At 68.2% G+C, this 17,772-nt stretch overlaps 1 protein-coding gene across 3 annotated transcripts in view; it reads left to right on the top strand.

Annotated features, from left to right (window-relative positions):
- The window catches only part of BAHCC1 (BAH domain and coiled-coil containing 1), a 55,853-nt gene that overhangs the window by 32,425 nt on the left and 5,656 nt on the right, over nt 1-17,772 (top strand). Inside the window, exons 3-21 of one of the 3 annotated variants that reach the window (XM_059147886.1) lie at nt 1,049-1,171; nt 3,453-5,180; nt 5,376-5,481; nt 5,805-6,013; nt 6,179-6,337; nt 6,585-6,766; nt 6,897-7,227; nt 7,817-8,629; nt 11,654-11,853; nt 11,974-12,110; nt 12,413-12,541; nt 14,469-14,586; nt 15,177-15,472; nt 16,232-16,410; nt 16,507-16,808; nt 17,019-17,093; nt 17,215-17,386; nt 17,470-17,584; nt 17,659-17,734. In XM_059147886.1, the coding sequence (XP_059003869.1) occupies nt 1,049-1,171; nt 3,453-5,180; nt 5,376-5,481; nt 5,805-6,013; nt 6,179-6,337; nt 6,585-6,766; nt 6,897-7,227; nt 7,817-8,629; nt 11,654-11,853; nt 11,974-12,110; nt 12,413-12,541; nt 14,469-14,586; nt 15,177-15,472; nt 16,232-16,410; nt 16,507-16,808; nt 17,019-17,093; nt 17,215-17,386; nt 17,470-17,584; nt 17,659-17,734 (5,450 nt within the window). Of the gene's footprint in view, nt 1-1,048; nt 1,172-3,452; nt 5,181-5,372; nt 5,482-5,804; nt 6,014-6,178; nt 6,338-6,584; nt 6,767-6,896; nt 7,228-7,816; nt 8,630-11,653; nt 11,854-11,973; nt 12,111-12,412; nt 12,542-14,468; nt 14,587-15,176; nt 15,473-16,231; nt 16,411-16,506; nt 16,809-17,018; nt 17,094-17,214; nt 17,387-17,469; nt 17,585-17,658; nt 17,735-17,772 lie in introns of all 3 variants that reach the window. The other 2 variants (XM_059147885.1, XM_059147884.1) reach the window with 2 other exon arrangements.

Raw genomic sequence — 17,772 nt, 5'->3', positions numbered from 1 at the left:
TGTCCCCGAGAGAAACTCCTGTAGAGCTTTCCATGGAGAAAGTGTTCAGAGCGTGAGACTGCGTCCTCCTGCCTCGGCCCAGCAGGTGACCCGGCTTCCCAGTACCGGGCCCCAGCGCCACCCCTCCCTGCTGGCCCAGGTCAGGAATCACCAGCGGGGAAGAGCCACGTTCAAGGTGCCTGGAGGCTCTGGGCGTCCCGCAGACACAGCCGGGCCTGGCCAGGGCAGGAGTCCAGGAAGGGCCTCCCAGGCCTTGCTTAACTCCTGTCTGTCTTCATCCCCCTGGGGGCAGCGTGTGTGTACCAGGTGGCTGGAGCTCCTAAGGTCCAAGACTGGCAGGGGTGGGGATGGGGGGCAGGATGTGGCTGGCGTTCCTGTTCGGGGCAGGACAGGGCCAGGCCTAGAGGCCAGTTTAGGCCCTGGGGCCCAGAGAAGGGCCTGCCAGGCATGACTCAGAAGTGCCAGGGAGGGTCTCCAGGCTGGGGGCCAGCTCCCTCTGTAGATCTCCAAGCACAGAGGAGGCCCAGGCAGCGGAGACACCACAGGGCCGGCAGCCTCCAGCCAAACGGTCCTCGGCCATACCCTGACCGCGCCAGCCCCAGGGCGTGGACCGCCCAACCCCGGAGCTGCCCGGTAGCTTGGATGGCGCAGGCCAAGGTGGCGTCCGGCCCCGGCTGTCCTGTGTCCTGCCGTGTCCGGTGTGCATGTCCTCCCACGGCGCCTCTCCAGGGCCACTTTCCTGCCCGGCCCCAGAGCCCCCACGCCGCTGTGGGCAGCTGGGGAAGGCACCACGGGCCCCTCCTCCACCGTCCACCCTCCCCTCCCGGCCCATCAGCAATTCAATTTGTACCGCACCGGAGGGATGGTGTTGGTCTAGCCAGAGCTAATGTGATGTGCTGATGGGTTGATTTCCCACCGGCAGACGACACACCAAGCCTGGCAGGGCGCCGCCCCGGGCTGCCCGCTGCTTCTCACCTCCCTGGGGTCAGGGCCGGAGCGGGCCAGGGCCTTGGCCGTGCCTCTGCAGCCAGTCTCTCTCCTTCCCTAGCTCCAGGGTACCCCAGATTTTCGGGGGGTCTGGCATCCACCTTCCTACCCATGAGCCACTTGGATCACCATGGAAACAGCAACGTTCTCTATGGGCAACATCGTTTCTATGGAACCCAAAAAGGCAAGTGCTGGCTTGGGGCCATGCTAGGGTCTGGGGCTCCTGGAGGGTGGGGAGGGCACATGCGTGTGAGCTGTCCCACGCACACGCACACACACTGTGCAAAGGCCCGATGTCCAGGACATGAACCCTGTCAAGGAGGCCAAGGGAGGTGTGGCCCCTAGAGAAGGGACAGGTGTGCGGAGTGGCTGCAGGCCTTCGTGGCCTGTCTTGCAGAGTTTTCCCCGGGGGCCTCTTGTTTGGCTTTTAGAAAGGGCTCTCTGGGCTGGTGTCCAGGAGACAGGCAAGGAGACTGCTGGTTTGGTTACTTGTTTCTGATGACACGAGACTGAATTGGTGTGTGAGGGTCAGGAGGTCCTCGATGAACCCCCATCCGTGGCCAGACCCTGGGAGGGGTGTAGCTGTGGAGGTGTGGCCACCTCCCACACAGAGAGTCTCTCCCAGTAGTATCCAGGTGGTGGCTGGGCACACATGGTGGGGGTCGGTGCCAGGGAGCCCCCCGGGTGAGGATTGATGCACCTCGGGGGAGCCCCAGGAGCCCCGAGACTGGGGCTCTTGTGGAGGCCAAGGAGGCACCCCCCAAGCCCACGTGGTAGACAGGACGCCGGGCAGGGTTTCAGGAGGTAGTGGTCAGGTCAGAGTGTGCCAGAGCGGATCTCTGGCAAGGAAGGGGACCTTAGCGAGACGACCCCAGCGTGGCAGATTTGGGAGCGAGGCTTCGGCCATCCCTCGTGTCCTCCTACCCCCGCCCCAGCCCTTTCTCCCGAAGAGACCCCTGTTCTAGGACACTGGTGTGTCTTGCTGCTTTGGGCCTGGCAGGGTGGCCAAGGTCCGGAAAGCCGCGGCCTTGACCCCACCCTAGACTGGCTGGTGGGGATTGACGCAGATGAGACCCTGCCTGCAGTGGGCAGGGCTGGCAAAGCCCCCGCCCCATCCCCGGGGGATGGTCAGCCCCCCACAAGCCCTGGGCTTGGTCCCCCAGACTCCCACATGTGCAGCTGTTTTGACGGCGTCTGTAGGGGCTGAACCAGAGCCCAGAAACTCCCCTCCAGCCGTGGGTCGCCGGCATCCCGAGCGCTGGTGGCCTCTTGGCGTTCAGCGTTGTGGCAGCGTCCCATCCAAACATTTGGGTTTCGGAAATCAAGCTAATTAGGGTTCACCCAGGCTACCCTCTTCCCCCTTGTTTTGATTAGCAGGAAATTGACAAGGAACTTCTGCGACTGAGGACAGTTTTACAAGTTCCAAATGTTTCTTTGTTTCCCTCGTCTGCCCCCTCTGGGCTCCAGGCCCTCCTCTGTCTGCCACCCCAGCTGGCTGCAGGGGGGTAGCCCCCCAGCTCCCCGGAGACAGGAGCCCAGCCCTCGCTCTGGGAGCAGTGGGTGTCCCCAGGGCTGGCCAGGGACCCCCAGGGATGGTATGGCCGGCTTGGCCCAGGGCCCAGGCTGGACAGCAAGCCGTAGCCCAGCAAGGGGGCCGGGGTTCTTGGAGGGACCTTGAGCTGCAGGGCTGTAGCAAGCCGATAGCAGGCTAGAAGTAGTGACGGCCGGCCGTCTGGAGGTGGGGGCCACTTCCTCGTCTGCACTGTCACTGGAGCCCCAGCCAGAGGTGTCCACGGTGACCACCGTACAGAGGAGCCAGGGGCCCATCATCAGACAAGGCCTCACTTCGTCCTGGGGGGTCTTAGCTCTCACAGAGGCCTGGTCAGAGCCCAGCGCTCGGCGGTCATCCGTGTGCGGTCCCCAGGCCGCAGGCTCTCTCCTGCTGTGCACGCCGTCCACGTAGCCCACCCATGGCGGCGGGTCAGCACCCTGCCCGGTGTTAAGGCTCCAGTGGCTGTGAAGACTGGCCCGGTCCTCACTCTGCTGGCGTTGCCTGGGAAGCGGAGGTACCTGAGCACCCTGCCTCTGCTCCTGCCTTTCCCCCACTTGTGCTTCTCGGCACCGGGCAGGGGAGCCAGACCCTTCGCCGCTCCTGTCTCCGGGGGGCTGCACGCCCGTCAGAACCTTCAGGGGAAGCGCAGCTTCGGTTTGGGGTGACGCCCAAGTCTAGGTGGGGGTCGCGTGCGTGAGTGGGCTCCGTGCTCTGACGTGTGCACTCCCAAAAGGCGAGCGCGGGGAACTGCACGTGGTTTCACGGCATAAGCTCTTTGCAACAGCCGCCGCGGGTCGCTAGCAGCTGCTGGTGGGGAGAGGCTCCTAGAGCCTGTGTTTGGGGGGGGGGGGGGTCTGACCTCTCCTGCCCCCGGCCCAGCCCTCCCAGTGACCTTGGTTCTCTTGGCATGCAGATAACTTCTACCTGCCCCCCCAGCCCACCCTCCTGCCTGCCAACCACAGCTTCCCCGGTGTGGCCCGGGCCGCCCCCGGTCACCCCATTGGCTCCTGCAGCCGTGACCGGGGCGAGGCTGGCCCCCTCCAGAAGGGGGCCAAGGAGTTCGACCGCTTCCTGCTGGGCAGAGAGAAGGCCGGGAAGGCCGCGGAGGGCAAGGAGCGGCCGGCGGCCGAGGAGGAGGGCGGCAAGGAGCGGCACAAGCTGGCGCTGCCCGTGCCCGCCGACGGCCACTGCAAGGAGAGCGGCGTGACGCCCCGCGGAGCCTGCGAGGGCCGCCCCAAGCACCTCGCCTCCTGCCTCCTCAACACCAAGGTGCTCAACGGCGAGATGGGCAAGGCCGCACTGGCCAGCTGTGCGGGTGGCATGCTGGTGCGGCCTGGCGTGGCGGGGGCGGCCCCCGGACGCTGCGCCAAGGAGGCGGCGGGCCCTGCAGAGCCCGGGCCGGCCTTCAGCGAGTGCCTGGAGAGGCGGCAGATGCTGCACCACGCCGTGGCCTACACCGTGCCATCCGGCCTGCCCGCCGGGCCCCCCCCGCCCCTCAGCACGGCCGCTGGCTCCTTCCCTTGCCTGCAGCTGCACGCGGGCCCTGACGGGCTCTGCCCGCTGCAGGACAAAGTCCCCCGAGACCTGAAGGCCAGCGGGCCCACCTTCGTGCCTTCCGTGGGACACCTGGCTGAGAAGAGCCGCCCCTTCCAGGCCGCTGAGGCCTGTGCCGTGGCAGGTGAGGGCAAAGATCGGCACCTCGATGGCGCCTTGGGCCCTGAGCACGCCGTGCCCTACGGGGTCCCCTACACCCAGCTGAAGGCCGAGGGCAAGGGGGAACGGCGGCCTGGGGGCTTCGAGGCTGCACCCAACCCCCGGCTCAAGGGCCTGGAGTATTTCAACAGCACAGGCCCCGAGACCCCTTTCCCCACGCTCCCCAAACGTGGTCTGGACAAGAGTGGCTACTTCGAGCTGCCCGCCCACTCGCAGGACTGTGCCCGGCCAGGTCACCCAGACCCGCTGGGGGGGAAGGTCCCCCAGGCCTGCTGCACTTTAGAAAAGACCTCCGCAGGCCCCCCTGGGGCCCAGAAGGTGGCCCGGATCCGGCATCAGCAGCACCTGGTGACCCCCGAGGGGGAGCCGGGGGGCAGTGGCGGGGCTGAAGCCAAGCGCAAGTCCCTGGCACTGTCCTCTCTGGGCTACGGCGGGCCCCACCTGCCCCCGTGGAGTATCCAGTCGGGCCAGGGCGCCGCCATGGCCGTGGGCGAGGAGCGTAAGGGCGGTGCCTACCTGGACCCCTTCAGCGGCGGCCTCCAGCAGGCCGGCCTCCTGCCCCAGGACCTGCCCGCGCCACCCGACGAGGTCTCGGCCATGCAGAGCCTGCTCAAGTACAGCAGCCAAGCGTTGGTCGCCGGCCGGAAGGCACCCTTCGTGGGCCTGGGCAGTCTCAAGGCCAGCTGTGCCCAGCAGGAGATGAAGTTCCCAGCCCCCAAAGGCCCCGCCCAGGCCCCCAGCGAGGCCGAGAGGCCCGACTGTGCCCGGAGCCGGGAGCACGACACCGCACACAGCGACGCAGAAGTGAGGCAGCCGCCCGTGGGCATCGCGGTGGCCCTGTCCCGGCAGAAGGACACGGTGAGCCGGCCGGAGACAGCCTACGGCGCCAATACCGGGCGGCAGGGCCGGGCAGCCCCTGCCTTCAAAGGTAGGACCCTTGGTGGGCAGGGAGGTGGGCAGTGGGGCTCGCCGGCCCTCACGTGCCCGTCTGAAGCTTAGCTGGGATGGGCCCTGGGCTCTCCTGCTGTCCCCGCCCCACGTCCGCGGTCCCACCCCTTGCAGGGCTGGCCGCCCCAGCCACCCAGACCCTCGAGCCTTCTGCCTTCTCCTCCTCGTGCAGCAGGCGGCCCGCCCCGCCCCACCCCCGCGCTGGACCTGGAGGCCGAGGAGGAAAGGGCCCGGCTGCCTGAGGACCGCCTGGGACTCGCCGGCCGGGAGCTGCTGCTGCCGTAAGGACGGGGTGTTGCCACCCTCCGGGGGTGAGCAGGACCACAGCTCTGGGACAGAGCAGCCTGACGGGCCATCGCGGGGCTGGGGTTTCTGCCCCTGTTGGGGGTGGGGGAGCTCTGCTGACTTTCCCTCCGCTATCAGGGCCACGGCTGGGATGGAGACCCCCACCACCAAGGCCCACCTGATCCTGGGCTGTCCCCATGAGGCTCCAAGCCCCTCCTTCCAAGGCTGATGTCAGCAGGATGGGGTGGAAGGGCTGGTTGGGTGGCCAGTGGCCGTGCTGAGCCCCGCCACACACCCCCATCCCCGCCGTGACCCACAGAGACAACAAGGACCGCCTAGAGTTCTCCCGGATCCACCCATCGGGCGGCTGCCCCGGGGACCTGGCCCCTCACCTCATGATCGCCGGCGGATCCTCCCTGCAGACCGGCCAGCTGGGTGGCGACCCGGCCTCCCGCCCGCACCCCGCCCATCCCCCTTGGCTGCCCCGCACCCGCAGCCCCTCCCTGTGGATGGGGGGCCACTCCTACGGTCAGTGCTCCCACGGCAAGCAAGGGGGCAGTCCGCGGGCGTGGGGCAGGGCCGGCGTGGGGCTGAGCGGCCCTTGGCCCGGTGCAGGAGGCCCGAAAGCTCAGGGCCTGGCCAGACCGGGCTCCCCACTCCACTCTGCCTTACCGCTGTGCCTTGTGTCCCTAGGCCTTGGGCACCCTGCCCTACACCAGAACCTGCCCCCAGGCTTCTCCGCCTCCGTGCCAGGCTCCATGCCCTCCGTCTTCCCCCTGTCCCAGGACAGCCCTGCACAGCTCGTCATCCTGCCCTCGGAGCCCACCCCCCACACCGCCCCCCACGCGCTTGGTAAGAGCCTCCTGGGCGGGCTGCCTGAACGTGGAGGTGTAGGAAGCGGGTCTGAGGAAGAGAGCAGCCCGCAAGGGGGACGGGGTGGCAGGGCAGGCCCCCGGCCACCGCCTGGGAGGCAAGCAGGCGGGTAGAGGAGCTGCCAGGGAGGAGGGACAGCGGGCGGTGGCGGTGAGGCCCTCGGGGGGCTGGGGGCTGCCTGCGTCCCATCCTCGCTGGGTCTGATGCTCCTTGGCCCTGCCCACAGCCGACGTCATGGACCAGGCCCCCTTGTGGCCCCCCATGTACGGGGGCCGGGGTCCCGCCTCGCACGTGCAGCCCCCCAGCCAGCTCCCCGTGTACTCGCGGTCCCAACTCCTGCGGCAGCAAGAGCTCTACGCCTTGCAGCAGCAGCAGCAGCAGCAGCAGCAGCGGACAGCTCCTGTCCAGGTACCCGCCCCAGGCCGCACCCAGGGGGTACGCGGCGCCCCCTCCCTCCTTCTGCTGCAGCGCGGCCCCAGAATCCCCTCGCCCCGCACGCCGCGGGATGACGCCCTGAGCCTCTCCCTCACCCCGACAGCGGAAGCCTGAGGACCATCTCCCGGAGCTGGAGGAGCCCGCCCAGGAGAAGACCCCCAAGTCTGCCCACAAGCCAGTTGCCTTAACCCCCACAGCCAAGGGCACCCCCTCCCCGGCCACCGTAGGCCCCGCCAAGCTGTCCCCTTGCTGCCACTCGCCCAGCCCGAAGCCCCCCGCCAGCCGCCCCGTGACACCGCCACGCCCCAGCGCCCCGTGCACTTTCTCTCTCGACCCCTCGGGCAGCCCTGGGCCTGGCTCCAAGCTGCCCAGCTCCGAGGTCGTGAGTGGGGAGAGCCGGCGGGCTGGAGCCGACCTTAGCACGTTGGAAGCAGGTGAGCGCGGCGGACGCTGGGCTGACCTCGGCCCGCCCCTTCCACTCTGAGGTCTCTGCCCACCTGTGGATGTGCAGAGCCGAACTGAGGGACCGCCTCGTGGGGCCCCTGCAGGGCCCCGTCCTCTCCCAGGGCCCCTGGTAGGGCCCAGGGCGCCATTGCTGTGCTCTGTTCTCTCTCCTTCCCTGTCCACGGTCCTTCTGTGGTGGAAGCTCAGGGTCCCCGCCATCCTTTGACCTCTGACCTCTCCTCCCCAGTTCCCGGCAGGCAGGGTAGGATGAGGGATGGGCTCGGGGGACTGGCCTGCAGCGGGGGTCACCGGTGACAAAGTGTCTGGCCTGCCGGGGAAGGTGGCCGAGGCTGGGCCCAGCCGCAGGACCGGTTCACAGCCCCGAGTCTGGCTCTCAGCCCCCTTCGATGTAATGTGTTCCCGGTTCCTATCTCCCCTGCTCCAAAGGCAGAGGCCAAGGGCTGACTGGGGACCCTCCCTCCCCGCTGTGAGTCAGGGATCGGAGGCCACCCTCTCCCCATGTAGAACAGAGCCCCCCAGACCCCCGGCTGCCCCCGACGACACCTGCTCTTTCCACAGGCCTGCCTCCTCGGTACACCTGCCCCACGGCCAGCTCGGGCTTCGCCCTGTCCCCCAGCGCGCACTCTCCTGACCTCTTGGACCCCAAAACTATGCAAACTGCAGCCCCCAGGGTCCAGCCTGAGCCAGCGAGGACGTTCCCACCCAGGGAGCTGCCCCCCCAAAGCCCCCAGAGCCCACAGGAGCCGGGGTTGTCCTCAAGGGCCAGGGAGGCCACCCAGGACCTTGCCGCCACCACCCACCCTGCCGAGCGGGGACCCCTGGGGCAGGCAGCAGACCCCAGCCCACTGGAGGGGCTTCGAGAACTGCGATATGGGGCCCTCCTCGAGGGAGGGAGCCCTGAGGCCGTTGCCCAGGCTCAATCTACTCAGGGAGGGGCAGCAGCGGAGGGGGGTGAGGCGGTGGGGCCCTCGTCGGGGGCCAGCCCCCAGACCCTACAGCAGCAGAGAAGCCCCGGCGCCCTCAACGAGGCCCCCCCTGGCAAGCAGCAGGCCCCCAGGGAAGCCAGGTCGGAGGAGGGGGCTGAGGATCGGGAAGACGAGCTGGAGGAGGAAGAGGGCCAGGGCTCCGCTTGCAGGAGCTGCCACCTGCCCAGGACGTTCCTGGGCCTGGACGCCCTGGTCGCAGCCACCATCGACCTGGGGGACCTGCCGGGCATCAGCCCGCGGGACCCGCAGCTGGCCGCTGCCCCAGGGCCCCCACACACAGCCCCTGCGCCCTGTCGCTCTGGGACTCACAGTCCCGGGATCGCCCTTCTCAGTGAGCTGGCGGACCTGGAGATCCAGCAGCGGAGGAGGGAGCCGGCTTTGCAGGGTGAGCACCGGAGCCTCGGGGAGCCTGCTAGGGCCCAGGGTCGGGCTGTGGGCTTCAGCTCAGCTGCCCCACCATGGGGCCCCCACTGCTCCCCCCCCCGACCCTAGCCCCGCCTGAAGCTGTTGGCTGGGGACACGGTCAATGACGTCCCCTAGTCATGGTGTTCACGGTGCCCTGGGAGGACTCAGGGGTATCCCGCAAGGATGCCAAGGCCGTCGGGGCCCGGTGGCTAACTGGGAAAGCAGGGATGCTTGTGTTTTCCTCTGTAGGTGCTCAGCTCTGACCCGCTCCCACACGGGCCCAGGGGAGGTGGCCTGAGGTTGGTCACACCATCCCCAGGGCTTGGACGCACATGTGCCCCACAGTTTCCCCAGGGATGAGGGCTGGGGTGCTGGTCCTTTCTGCCCCAGGGCCGACCTGCAGGTGGAGAGGCTCCTGGGCTCCCAGCACGCGGAAGAACCCGAGGGCACAGGCATAGGGTCTTGTGCCAGCCCGCGGGGAGCGTTGGACCGGAGCCCGTGGGGTCCCCACGCAGGCCAGCAGACCCTACTTCCCGCCTGAGCAGGAACCTCAAGGGGCCCCTGAGGAGACCCCCTGCTGGAGGGAGCACCCCCAGCCAGGCACTGCGTCCGTGATGTTTACAGAAGGAACCTGCCAGAGTTCTCCGGGCTTGTCCGCTTGTCTCCCTGACACATAAGGCTCCCCGAGGCCCGTCGCCGGCGCCTTCAGTGCTGCCGGGAGGAGAGCCGACACTCTCGCGGAGGTCATCTCCCCAGAGGCCTCGGTGTCACTCTTCTGTCCACTCAGACGGGCTGTCCACCCACAGCTGTGCCGCCGGCTTCCCTGAGGGCCTCACTTAGGGCTGGGGCTGCAGGGTGCGGTGGGGGCCCCTGGACAGACCCGGAGCCCCCGTGCGCCGGCACAGGGAGCCAAGCGGAAGCCGGGCGGGGTGTGTGTCCAGCCCGTCGGTGCACATGAGCGCCCGCTGGATGGGCGCCCATCTACTGCATGAACGCTCATGTGGAGGCCACGTGCGGCCCAGCATGGGCGCTGCCGCCGGGCCGGGCCAGATGCCCGTCACCTTGTGCGCCGACCAAGGGAGACGCGGTGGCCACGCCTCCACTCCACCCTCCCCCCTGGAGGATCCATGCCAAGGGACTTGGGCCCCCCACTGAGTCCTGGGAGCCGGAAAGGGGTTTAGTTGCCAGACGCTGTGTCTGTCCTGGGGGGTGAGGCCTGTTCACGGGGGCCCGGCCCTCAGGCTCCCAGCGACCCGGCTCTTGGAGGCACTGCCTGAGCCTCCCGTCCTCCCCGGAGTTTCGGAATTCCAGTCCCGTCCCTCGCGGGGGGTCGATGCCCCTTTCGTCCTGAGTGAGCCTGAAACCGGGTGACGCTGAGCCAAGATCCCACCCTAGATCCCGCTTTGTACGGGTCTGCTGACCTCCATGCTCCTCCCCTGCTGCCCGACCCTCAGCCCTGTCCTGGCGGCCCCCTACCCCCACCCCACTGACCCCGTGAGACAGGACCGTGGCGGGAAGCCCGAGCCTCCCTCCCCACCTGTGTCGGCAGGGTGTGGTTTGAAGCTGAGAAGAGCCGTCCCCAGCACATCTCCCCACTGGCACCGGCCTCCCAGGCTCACCCGCGGGGTTGTGGTCTCCACAGGCCTAGTCTGGGGGGTGGATTGAGGCCGGGGGCGTGGAGCAGAGGGGCTTCTGGCTGCCACAGTGACCCCAGCAGATAGGACCTAGTGTGGGATTTCTACCTGATACAGGGCTTGGGGATAGCCCTGTCCCGGCTGCTGAGGGAGCCAGCTTCCCTCAGCCTCCCTCTGGCTCCCGTGCCCGGGCACCTCTGAATTCCCAGCACTCTTGAGTGTCCAGAGACTCCCACAGCGGCCGCGGCTCACGCCCAGCGGCCAGAGGCTGGCGCTCCTGGCACCCGCCGGGCGACTCTGTCCTGTGGCGGAGGCTCTCTCCCTGCAGGGCCGTGGCCATGGGCATGACTAGGCACTTCCCCTGACACACAGCAAGGATCTCGCAGGCGGTGCCTGAAGTGGGGTGTTTTCCCCACCCCTCGTGCGTCTTCCTGTGCATTTATCTCCTACATCCGTGTGGCTCATGGGGTCTCACTCTCTGATGGGCTGTGATCGACCCATCTTCACTGTTTAATGTGGTGATGGAATCGTGTTCCCATGGCTGGCCCATGTGGGCGCCGACGTGTCCCTGTCACTGAGGGACCCTTCCTGGCTGTCCGCACACCTCCCCTGCCCCTGGGACCAGCCGTTTCTCTGAGAAGCCCGGGCCCTGTCCTGGTGGGATGGTATTAGAAGCCAAGTTCAGAGTGTTGGGGTGCTCACTGCAACTGGGGTTTTGCCCCTCGGAGGTTTTGCCTCTCAGAGGGCAGAGCTATATGTCCTGAAAATCACAGGTACCCTCAGACAGCTTCCAGCCCAGGCACCCCAACTGACCGCCCAGGGCTCCCCCTAGCTGGCCCCCTTTCCCTGGCTGTGGCTCTTTGTGGGGTCAGCCTGCCCCTGCATGCCTGACTCCCCAACTCTGCCACCACCCTCCTGTCCTGAGTCCGGGCTCCAGGCCTCTCCACTGGACAGATGCTGCCCTCCACGGGCCCAGCTCCGACCCTGCACTGGGCCATTCCTCTCTCTCACCCGACTCTTCACGTGGCAGAAACACGGGCACTCTCTGTCGGAAGCATAAGAAGCTGGTCTCTTAGTGCGTGAATGCTTTGGGCACTGCCCCTAGGTCTGGGCCATCCCGCTGGCCTAGCCCACAGCAGCCAAGAGAGATGTCCCCCCGCCTCCTCAGAGCTGAGGCGGGGGCTGCTGGGGACCTGGCCCTGTGCCCACCTCGTGGCTCCCAGCCACCTCACCCTGGTGCTCGGTCCCCACGTTTTGGGAAGCTTGGAGGGTCTGGGCCAGGACGAGATGCCGGATGACATAGAGAGCCTATCCAGGGGGCAGTATGTGCCTGCCGCCCACACACACGCTGACCCTCGTGTCCTCCGCAGAGGAAGAGGACCTGCTGGCGTTCGACCTGCGGCGCCTGGCCACGCTGGCCTCGGCCTGGTCCCTGGTGGAGGCTGCTAGCCTGGATAGCCCACCGTCCTGCGCCCAGACCCCGGCTCCCGACGCCTGCAGGGCACCCATACTCACCCCCCGCATGCAGATCCTGCAACGCAAAGACACCTGGACCCCCAAGACCAAGCCTGTGAGTGAGGGGGCCTGGCTGCCCCAGGGCTGGACTCCCAGGGGACACCCGAGTCTCCCCCTCCACTGGCCACCCTCATGGTGGGGCCTGAGCCGGGCTCATGATGCACCTGCCCAGCAGGTGTGCCCCCTGAAGGCCGCCATCGAGCGGCTGGACACGCAAGAAGTGGAGATGCGTGTGCGGCTGGCGGAGCTACAGCGGCGCTACAAGGAGAAGCAGCGAGAGCTGGCGCGCCTGCAGCGCAGGCATGACCATGAGTACGGCCAGGCCCGCGGGGGCGCGGGGAGGAGGCCCAGTGGTACAGCCCAGGGCCGCCACCTCAAGGTCAGGGGGCCCCTGTGGGTGCCGACCTAGACTGCAGGCTGGGGTCTGGGGCAGCCTCCAGACGCAGTGGAAGGAAGGATGAGGAACCAGCCTGCACATGGGGACCCGGCTCCCTGGGAGGGCCTGCCCCGCCCCCATAGCCCTCCAAAAGGCCCGTGCCCCCTGCACACCACGCCACTCCCGCTGGGGAATCAGGTGGGCGCCAGCCTCTGACCGCCCTTCCTGTGGCCTCCAGGAGAGAGGAGAGCTCGCGCAGCCCCGCTCGGCGAGGGCCCGGCCGGCCGAGGAAGCGCAAGTACTCCAGCCTGCTGTCCCCTCTGCGTCCTGGGGGCCAGCTGCCCAGGGGCGATGGCAAGAAAGTCAAGTAAGTCCCGGGTGCGTCTGCAGGCAGAGCAGGGCGCTCTGGGCCGGGTGGGGCTGTAGTTCCCTCTAGGCCCCTCTTCGCGCCCCCAGCGCCCCCGAAGACCCAGCCCCTCCCTCCCAGAACTCTAGTCCCGGTGAGCGTCCAGGGGACGGAGCCCGCTGCAGGCGCCACCTTCTTCCCGGTGCTGTGCTCGAGGCTCGCCGCTCCCTGCTTCCTCTCGGAAGCCCAGGGGGCCTGGACCGCAGCCACAGCCTGTCCACACCCCTGGCTGTGGCCTTGCCCACACGGAGCAGCCTCTCGGGCTGCCCCGTCTGATGCTGCTGGTCGCGCCCGGCGCTGCTCACGCTGCGGCACCGTGTTATTACCCATTACCCGCCCGGCGCACTCGTTGGCACGCTCCCGGGCCGGGCATAATTGTCCTTCTCGGCTGCAAATTGCCTCTCCCGGCAGACCTATTTGCATAAATCCTACGAGCTCCTGCAAAGCCGATTGGCGAGCGCGTGTGCGCCCTGCATCAATCCTGATGATTTGGTAATAATAGTTAAATCGGCACTAAATGGTTTCTTCAATTAAGACAGAGGCAAAAAATTAATCTCAGGGCTTTATGTCACAAAACATTAGCAAATGCAGGGAAGGTTACGGGGAGGGGGAGTCCACCCGCCTGTGGCAGGGGCGGGAGAAGCCACAGGGCTGGGGCCTCCCCAGCACTCCCTCCCCGTTGCCCAGGTGCCATTCAGCGGGGGACCCCCTAGAGTTTCCCTTTGTGGACCAACTAAGGCCCTTGGGACCTCTGGCCAAGGCGGAGCCCACGGAGGCCGGGGGTTGGCTAGGGGCCCTGTCGGAGTCCCCGTGAGGCTGCCCCGCGCTTTCCCGGGGCCCCCGTGGCCCTGAGCCCCAGCCCTGGAAATTCCGTCCTGCTCCTTGCACTGCGGCCACATTCTCCGCTGACCCACCACGGCAGGTCCCAGCTAGAGGGTAGCGGCGTCAGGACAAGAAGGGTCACAGCATCCAAGACCCTCTCTTCCCAAGGATCAGGGCTCCTGCCTGAATCTGGGGCTTCTACTCTCTCTCCATCCTGCTGCGGGGCCTGGCCCAGCACTGCTGGCCGGCAGTGGGGACCAAGCAGGAAGCAGAAGGTCGTGGGTGGGAGTGGGGTGCAGCATCACTGGATGGGCCGGCTTCTCGCTTGGCTGCCTCTCTGGGCCCCCAAAAGCCAAGGCCCTCAGCCTCCCTCTATGACTTCTCTTCATTACCACCCTGTGAGTGGGGGATGGGGCGGGGTCAGGCCCAGCCCCTCAGGCCGCCAAGCTCCCAGCCCACACTTGTGGGGCACCCCTCCCTCCAGACCTGGAATTAAGGACAGGGGTGTGAGCCCGGCAGCTGGGGTCCCTGGAGGCTGGGAGGCAGAGCCTGGACGTGAGTTTTTCTGGCCATTGGGCCCCATTGTCTTCCTGCCAGTGACCAAGTTGAAGGGAGGGTACCCCACTCTCAGGAGCCTCTCTAGCTCCCTCCTTGTTCTGAAGTCGGGGCAGGTGGCCTTGGCACTCACCGAGGGCCAGGCCTGGACCACGCACGGCCCCACCCCAGGCTTGCAGAGGGCCACAGTCGTTACCCCATCTTCCAGGTGTGAAGACTGAGGCCACAGCTCACAGAGTGGTCCAGCAGGCCTCAGGGCCCTGTCCTGAGTCTGGGCTGCCCTCCCTGGTCAGCGAGCGGAGGCCCTGGCCGGGAAGCGGGGGGCTCAGCCCCTGGGACCACCCAACAGCTATGCGTGTACTCACAGCCCAGTCCAGGAAAGAAGCAGAGCCCATGTGGGGGCGGGGCAGGGTCTCTTAACTGCTGCCACAGGGACCCTTGGGTGGACGGGGCCAGGGGGCCAAGGCAGGCTCGCATCTGACCCACGTCCACCGGCACCCCATCCCCCCAGAGCGGTGCGGTCCAGCCTGAGCCTGCTGTGTGCTGAGCTGCGGGGCAGCGACGGGCCCCCGAAGAAGCAGAGCCGACTAGAGGCCGGTGTCTACGCGGGCCTGCAGGCATCATCGGCGGTGAGCGCTGCGGCAGCCTCCGCGGGCGCGGGGACTCGGGGGCTCGGGCAGACAGCTGCAGGCCACACACCCGCCCCGTGCTGGCCCCCAGCCAGATGAGGAAGCAGAGTCCTGGGGAGCTGCAGGTAGCCGGGTGTGGCTCCGGCCGCTCGTGCGTCCCCACGTCTGTGCTCCAGCAGAAAGAAAAAGACTGTTCTGGGCTCCAGGCTCCAAGCCGTGAGAGCCCGTGCTGTCCACGGTGACTGGACTGCTCCCTTGCGTAGTGGGCGGCCTCCCTCAGGGGGCTTTCTCTCGCTGCCAGTGGGCCCTTCCTCTGAGTGCAGGGCACCCCCTGTCCCATCCCCCACTTTAGGACCCTGAGAGGGACAGGTGAGACCCCTGGGCCCGTGGGCTCCCTCCGCAGTGGGGGAGCGGTCTGGGGTTGCTGCGGGGCGGGGGATGGGTAGGTTCCAGTGGCGAAGCCCCCCCTTGGACTTCGGAGGGCAGGACCCGGGAAGTGTGGCTTTGGCGCCGACCGTGGCAGAGGGCCGGTGGCCGGCGGGGGCGTGGCGGCTCAGGGTGGGGACACTGACCGCTGCCGCCCTTTCTAGGACAAGGTTCGCTGCAAGAGAGGCAGTGGGCAGGGCGAGCTGGCGTCCGCCGCAGCCCACAAAGTGACCCAGCTGAAGCCGAAGGTCAGGACCAAGGGGCTTCCTGCCGGCCTCGGCCCCTTCAGGCGGAAGGAGGCTGCCCCCGGGGGACGCATCCGGAAGAAGCTGTCCCAAGGCAAGACTGCCAAGGTGCCCGGGGCAGCCCGGCACACCCAGCCCGAGGACGGGGGCGCCAGCAGGGAGACACCCAAGTTCCCGGCCCAGGCTTTGGTGGCCACAGCACAGGAGGCAGGCAAGTCGTCGGCATGAGGGCCCCAGCCAGGACGTCCACTGCGGTCCCCCGGGGTCTGGGGGAGAGGGCCCACGGCTGAGACAGCCCTCAGAGCCGGGTCAGGACCTCTGAAGAGGACAGCCTCCCGCTACAGCTGCGGGGGAAGCAGCCCCCGCCCCAAGGCTGAGCCCAGTGGCTCTCTGCAGGGCCATGGGGAGAAGGAGGCCCCCGGACACATCCTGGACAGGGGCTAAAAATAGGCCTTCCGCCTGCTGAAGGCTGCTTTCCTGCAGCGTCCGGCCGGTCTGACCCGGGGAGGTATCTGGCCCCCAGCAAAGCCGTGTGTCCAGAGACCGGCGTGTGGGAAGATAAATGCTTCGGCCGCCCCAGGCCTTGCCCGCCCCCTCCACGCTCTCGCCTGAGAAAGAGCAGAGGGAGGGGAAGAGGAAGCAGGAGGCCGGCTGGGGGAGGGGCTACCCTGGGGAGGGCCGTGCCCAGGCCCAGAGGTGGGCGCCCTGCTGCTCAAGGCTTAAGAAAGGCAAGCAGAGGCCAGGAGAGGAAGGTCAGAGGGGCCCACCCTCCCCATCCTGGAGCAAACATCCTCCCCAGGTGCCTGGCCCAGGTGCCTCTCCCCTATAGTAGCCCCAAGGGCGACAGTGACGGCCCCCTCACCGCCCCCCGACATAGCTTGTGCGCCAGACCGTCGGGCCCCCGACCCCACCCCGACGCGGCGTGGCCCCGACGCGACGCCGAGTCACCTGAGCCCTCGGTCTCCCCCAGGCAGTGGCTATGACAGCGAGAACTGCGAGAGGTTCTTGGGGACAGAGGCACCCCCCAAGGAGCCCGGGCTGACGCTGCACGCGGGGGCCAGCGTAACCGTGCTGGGGCCCTCCCCCTCTTCTGTGGTCAAGATGGAGGCCAACCAGAAGGCCAAGAAGAAGAAGGAGAGGCAGGGCTTGCTAGGTAACCAGGAGGCACGGGCGGGCCAGGGGTCTGCCTCGGGGTGGGGGGAGGTTCCCAGCCTCGGGGACCCCTGGGACAGCCGCCTTCCCCCCACAGGGGCCTGCCGCCTGTCCAGCCCAGACAGCGAGGTCAAGGTCAAGAGGCGCGTGGTGAAGACCGAGGTGGGCGCCAAGCTGGAGCGTGCCCCAGGGCGCAGGCCCCCGGGCGCCCCAGGCAGGAAGAAGGCCAAGGGCAAGGCCAAAGGCAGCCTGCGGACAGACACGGGGGCCGCCCCCAGCAGGGACGCCCTCTTCAGCCCCACCCGGGCCTTCACCTGCCGCGAGGAGGGCAGCAAGCTGGCCAGCGAGCGTCTCAAAAGAGCCACGCGCAAGAGCACGCTTCTCCAGCCGGGGCTGAGGGTGAGGGCCGCGGGGGCGGGCCGCGGGGGCCGCGGCGGTCCTGGGTGCCGTGGGCGGGCAGTGATGCCAAGGGAGCGCTCGCTCCCCCTTCTCTCCCTGCTCACGGTGGGCTGCCCTGCGTCAGCACACACCACGCCCCGGGGCGCACCCTGGGCTGGCCGGGAGCCGGAGGCCGGGGCCAGCTGACCTCCTTCCTTCCCACCGCCCCAACAGCGGAAGAACGGGGCCCTGTCCATCGCGCTGTCGCCGCGGAACACCAAGGCCATCCTGGGGAAGGGCAGGAAGGTAGGCTCGGTGGAAAGCGAGGCCGTGGGCCAGCAGGTAGCGCCCCCATCCGGGCGCCGGGTCAGGACGCAGACCGCTCCCGCCCGCCCTCCAGTGGGAGTTGACCCCTCTGGCCCCCCAGGGCAAGGGCCGGGCCGTGAGTCGGCTGCTGGAGAGCTTTGCGGTGGACAACGATTTTGCGTTTGACGACAACGGCAGCTTCGAGGAGGAGGAGGAGGAAGAGGAGGAGGAAGGCGAGGAAGAGCCGGCGGCCTCCAGCGGGCCTCTGAGCGCTGAGCAGAGCGCAGCCCTGGGTGAGCGGCCCCGGAGTGCCCCTGGGTGCGGGCGGCAGGGACAGCGGCGGGGCCGGGCAGACGCTGACGCCCTGTTCCCTCAGCGCGCTCGTGCACCATCCACAAGGAGGACCTGCAGGACGGGCTGCCCGTGCTCATTCCCAAGGAGGACAGTCTGCTGTACGCGGGCAGCGTCAGGACCCTGCAACCCCCTGACATGTGAGGCCCCGGGGAAGCGCGGGGCGGGGGCGTGGGCAGGGAAGCGCGGGCCGCTCACACGTCTGCTCCCGCAGCTACAGCATCGTCATCGAGGGCGAGAGAGGCAACAGGCCCAGGATCTACTCGCTGGAACAGCTGCTGCAGGAGGCGGTGCGGGGCCGGCGGGGCCGGGAGCGGGCGGTGAGGGG

The sequence above is a fragment of the Mustela lutreola genome, chromosome 15, assembly GCF_030435805.1.
Source record: "Mustela lutreola isolate mMusLut2 chromosome 15, mMusLut2.pri, whole genome shotgun sequence".
In the NCBI taxonomy this organism is placed as follows: Eukaryota; Metazoa; Chordata; class Mammalia; order Carnivora; family Mustelidae; genus Mustela; species Mustela lutreola.
Note: the sequence above shows the minus strand (reverse complement) of the source record. Positions and strands in the feature narration are given on the sequence as shown.